Here is a 5,441-nt window from a genome sequence, read left to right as displayed (position 1 = left end):
AGCCCAGTAGTGTTACTCCTTATTGAGATTGTTAATAGGTCATAAGGTAGTTTTATTATGTAGGAATAAATGTATAATTATTCAAGATTAAAGATATTTATTGTCACTCTGGTCACACAAGTCCAATCATGTGAAATATTATTTTGCAGGAAGAAAACAGTAAATATAAAAAAATATTAAATTATGAATATAAAAAGACAGAAATATGAGAAGCAATACAAAATATAACATATAGCCCATTTATTCTTGTATTATATTTGCATTATTATTTTGTTACAGTATTTAACAACTATAGTAGAAGTTTTCAGTGCTATTGCTATGATAAATAAACAAATATGTCTATTAAATAAGTAAATATGTATTTGTACTTTTTATTATTAATTTGCTTGTTTATTTCTTTATTTATGTATTTATTCATTTAGTGTGCATTTATTTTTTTCATTATAAATTTGTTTATTTTTTCCTTTATGTATTTAATTATTCACTTGACCCATACTTATTTGGGCCATATTTATTTTTTAAATGTTATTTATTTATTTAGTGTGAATTTATTTTTATTATAATTTTTTTTTATCATTTATTTATTTATTAATTTGTTAATTTATTTCTTTAATATTGGGTGAAAAGTTCTTCCATAGAGAGGCTGAAAAGAGGGACGTTGAAGGAAGAAAGAGTGAATTAAAGTAGTGAAATAAAGAATTAAAGGAGTGAAATAAAGGAGTGAAATAAAGGACTGAACAGGGGGATTAGAAAGAGGAGGAGTAGGGAGGAGGAGGAAGAGGAGGAGCTGCGGATGGAGGAAGAGGAGGCGTCCTGTCCGCCCGTGTCCAGAGGAGAGGAGCGGCCGCCATGTTAACCAAGAAGCCCGGAACCTCGGTCCTCCCGACGGGTGAGCACAGCCTCTGTAGCCGGCCTGAGGCTCACCTGAGCCGGCCACTGTAGGGGGGGACACACCGCTGATCCCCCCGGTTCTCATTAACTCCGTTTAAATCGACTCAAAAGCGGATAAAAACACACAGAAAGCTCCTATTAAGCCAGCTACTGACTAGAAACAGATTTTTAAATTATATATAATGTTATTTTTGAAATAATAATAATAAAAATGGCAGCCGGAGAAGGAGCCGTTAGGAAGGGGACAGATAAGAGCAGTGACAGCCGCGGGAGAGGCACCTTTCCCGGCGTGTTTACCGCCGTTGTAACGCCTTTATTACACTGGTACAACCGTGTTAAGTGCCGGGGAACAACCACGGACATTTTGAGTGTTTTTGTTAAATGTTAGTGGTGGTATTTGGACGTTAACGTGTGTGTGTGTGTGTGTGTGTGTGTGTGTGTGTGTGTGTGTGTTGGGTAATTCGTGGCCTCCAGCTCTGCAGACAGAAATAAAGCTCCAGGTCCAGTTCAGTCAGAGGTCACTTGGTTCCTCTTTTGTCCATTTAAAGTCGCTTTAATGTGTTTATCATCGCTGTCAGCTGCTCTAAGTAGCTCCACAGCCACATGCTAATGCTGTTCTGGGGCTGTTCTTGTTATTACACGTTAGCATGTTTGCTGTAGCTCGGTGTGTTAGCCTGGAACTGTTGTTATAGAGGTTTTGTAGCCTGGTGACGGGTGTTTAAAGAATGAGATGTTGTTTTATGAAGACGTAAATATAAATACATCATGTTTGTTTGGTTACAGACTTGATGTTTGATCGTAACGTCATGTCGTTACCCAAGATTTGCGAAAACTGTCGAACTCTAGCGAGACTGTCGTCAAGATGGTTTATACAAACCAGAACTATTTGCGTTCAACGCCTAACCTTAACCATCTAACCGTAACCATTTACGATCAATGCCTAGCGTTTACCATCTAACGTATCCATTTGCGATCAATATCTAACGTAACCATTCGCGATCAATGCCTAACCATAACCATCTAACTGTAACCATTTGCGATCAATGCCTAACCTTAACCATCTAACGTAACCATTTGCGATCAATGTCTGACCATTACATCTAACCCTAACCATTTGCGATTAATGCCTAACCTCAACCATCTAACGTAACCGTTTACGATCAATGCCTAACCTCAACCATCTAACGTAACCATTTGCGATCAATGCCTGACCTTAATCATCAAACGTAACCATTTGTGAAGAATGCCTAACCTTAACCATCTAACCGTAACCGTTTGCGTTTAATACCTAACCTTAACCATCTAACTGTAACCATTTGCGATCAATGTCTAGCGTAACCATTTGCGATCAATGCCTAACCGTAACCATCGAACGTAACCATTTGCGGCCAATGCCTAACCTTAACCATTTGCGATCAATGCCTAACCTCAACCGTCTAACCGTAACCATTTGCGGCCAATGCCTAACCTTAACCATTTGCGATCAATGCCTAACCTCAACCGTCTAACCGTAACCATTTGCGATCAATGCCTGACCGTAACCATCTAACGTAACCATTTGGGATCAATATCTAACCGTAACCATTTGCGATCAATGCCTAACCTTAACCATCTAACCGTAACCATTGGCGACCAATGCCTAACCTTAACCATTTGCGATCAATGTCTAGCGTTAACCATCCAACCGTAACCATTTGCGATCAATGCCTAACCTCAACCATCTAACGTAACCATTCTGTCGTTTGTATTCAGTCTAAAACCTTCTGCTGTAAGTCGATGAAGCCTCAGTGTATTGACGCCTGCGCTGTATACGTTTACGTCAACACGTCTAGCGCGTATTAACAACATTAGCGTCTACCGATGACACAACAAAGATCTCTGACCGCATTTGAACCGGGGACGTTAGGGTATTATTCTTAAACTGCCACCAGCACTTAACCTTTAAGGTGGATGGAAACCTCTGTCAGGTGCGTGGAACTTTAAATTCATTGACCTGACGCTTTTTAATCCAAAGCGACTTACAGTAAGTGCATTAAACCAAGAAGATAGCACCTGTTTAGCCTGTTTGTGTTTACAAAAACATTCAAACAGGCTAAACAGGTTCAAGGGCTCCATTTTAAAGAGCTTTTTTTTAAATAAGACCGTCGTTTTAATTATAATTATTTAAGACACCAATGTTTTTAGTCCAGATCATTTAGTAGCCATTTTGCTGCTACTAGCTTAGCGTATTTTCCAAACTGAATGTAAACAAAGGCTCCTATTACAGGTCCTCGAGTAGCCGTAGTGCTGCTCGCCCTTTATCCTCAACTATAATATCAATAAAGTTATTTTAATGTTAAATAAGCGACCACCAGCCCGCTGCGAGTTAATATCTGTTTTATTGTAGTTTGGAAAGTGATTATCATAAAGTAAACCGAGAGAGCTTAGTGAAGCCTTGTGGTTACTCGTCATGTGTTTGCTCTGCGTTGTGTTTGTACACACACACACACAGACAGCAAATGCTTACAAACATTACACAACAGGCTAGTCAGTTATGTAATATTTAATTATCGGCATTAATGCGTTATTGTCGCCCAGAGATTAATAATTCTAATACAGATTTGCAGATGTTAGCAGTATTAGCTCATTCATAGCTAGCTGTGTATTGTTAATAAACCAGTTTATTATGCCCTTAAAGTGTAACTGCGGCGTCATGCTAGCTCGTCGGGTGGGAGGCTGAAGAACGCTCCAAAGTAAGGCTACGTTTGTTATCAACCGTGTCATGCTAGCTCGTCGGGTAGGATGCTGAAGAGCTGTGTTTTCTGACGGATCTTTGGGCGTTGGACTGTTTGCGGAGTGTCCGCATTAGGGATCGACTGGTACAGATTTTTAGGGCAGATACGGAGTTATGGACGATATTTGGAGCCGATGGTACTTTTGCGCCCTCAGTCTACATCATAAAAATTACACAGAGATGATAACAAATGTTACGAGTCTCAATTTTTGAATAAAAAGGGCATTTATTGGACTTTAAAAAGGCGTCTGCATCAACACAGAGCTGCCTGTGGACGCCGGTCTGTAAATAATGACGTGAAAAACGATCGGCGACGCAACAGCCTGCATCGGCCGATACGATACACGTAAAAAACGCAAATATCAACCTATCACTTGTCCACGTTGCCCCTTAAAAGGTATTTGAAAGCCTTTAACACCTCTTTGCTTCAGTGCGTATAATTGTCCAAAGAGTTTGTAGCTTAAGTTTGCATTAATTTCATGATTGCGCTGACTCGTCGTTTTAAATGAAACCAACCACCGACTGATTGACACAAAGGTCCTTTTATGTCCTAGGTGTTTAGCTACTGCGCTAACAGCGATATGCTAGCTTACGGACAAATGGTTGGAGGACTTTCACATAATAACATTGTGTTAATCGCTTGATTTGTTCTCTTGCGTTCCCACATCGTCTGAATCTGAATTCTGTTGCATCGTCCAAGGAGTGTTACGATCGATGCAGTAAATGTAACATTAGTCTTAAAAAAGGTATTTAAAAGTTATTAAATGTCACTTTAGGATTCCTGAATAAACCCCGGTTGGTTCGGACAAAACAAGACGTTTAAAATTCACGAAAAAGGAAAATTATCGTCGGGTTTTCCACCATTTTCTGTCAGTTCAGAGCCTTAAATGTAAACGCAAACGTCTGTGAGATAGGCAGACGGACGGTGCTTTGTCATAATGAGATTTTAAAAATGTAATCGCTTTTCTTCATCACGCAGGAGGAAACTTTATCTGGTGATCGAGGTCATGGCTGATAAAATCCGCCCTGTGTTTGTTGTTGTTTTACCCGGGGAAACCCCGTACCGTCCGGTTCTCCTGCACGCCGCCCTATTTACAGCGTGAACGCGCTCAAAACACCTGGCACGTGTGTGGATTGCAACCTACGTTTCAGTGAAATCACTATATTTTTAAAACTTGTAACCAACGTCTGCACCTCCTACGCCAGCTCGACTCCTTCAGAGTGAGCGAGCGTGTCATGGGAACAGTTTATAAGGACCTGACAGAGACGTTTGAACTTCTAACATGGCGACGTGGTGCGGCGGTCTACACATCAACAGCAGGAAGAAGCTGCTGAGACAAGGAAACGTAGCCTCAGAAATCACAGGAATGAGACAGAAACCATGAAGGTGTACGTACGAGGAAGTGCAAACGCTCCCTCTCGTCCACTCCATAGGGAGTTTGAACGTCTCCCCTCTGGTCGACGACACAAGCTACCAAGAGCACATCGTCATGCCATTGGAGCATTGAACACTGTGTCCCGTTGATGCGTCTTTATTGTTGTTGTCGCTGCTGTCCTGCTCTTTGCCCTGAGGATGTTTGCGTCTAAGTGTTGTTGTTGCCGTCTTGCTTTTTGCTTTAATGAGACCAAACACAAATTTCCACATTGTGTGACACCGAACCAAATATAAGAGCGGAAACACGCAATCTGAGACTCAGAATGACTTTCCTCTTGCTCTGCGTACATGTGCACATTTGGGGCGACACGGTGGTATAGTGGTTAGCACTGTCGCCTCACA

At 40.9% G+C, this 5,441-nt stretch overlaps 1 protein-coding gene across 1 annotated transcript in view; it reads left to right on the top strand.

The window, feature by feature from the left end:
• Nucleotides 1-793: 793 nt before the first annotated feature.
• dyrk2 (dual-specificity tyrosine-(Y)-phosphorylation regulated kinase 2) overlaps nt 794-5,441 on the top strand; it is a gene marked incomplete at its 5' end in the record, with an annotated part of 17,556 nt that continues 12,908 nt past the window's right edge. Inside the window, 2 exon segments of the mRNA XM_083935006.1 lie at nt 794-815; nt 818-889. Of these exon segments, the coding sequence (XP_083791132.1) occupies nt 794-815; nt 818-889 (94 nt within the window).

This window comes from Echiichthys vipera (assembly GCF_963691815.1).
Source record: "Echiichthys vipera genome assembly, chromosome: 20".
Classification (NCBI taxonomy): domain Eukaryota; kingdom Metazoa; phylum Chordata; class Actinopteri; order Perciformes; family Trachinidae; genus Echiichthys; species Echiichthys vipera.
This window is presented reverse-complemented; position numbering and strand designations above follow the sequence as displayed.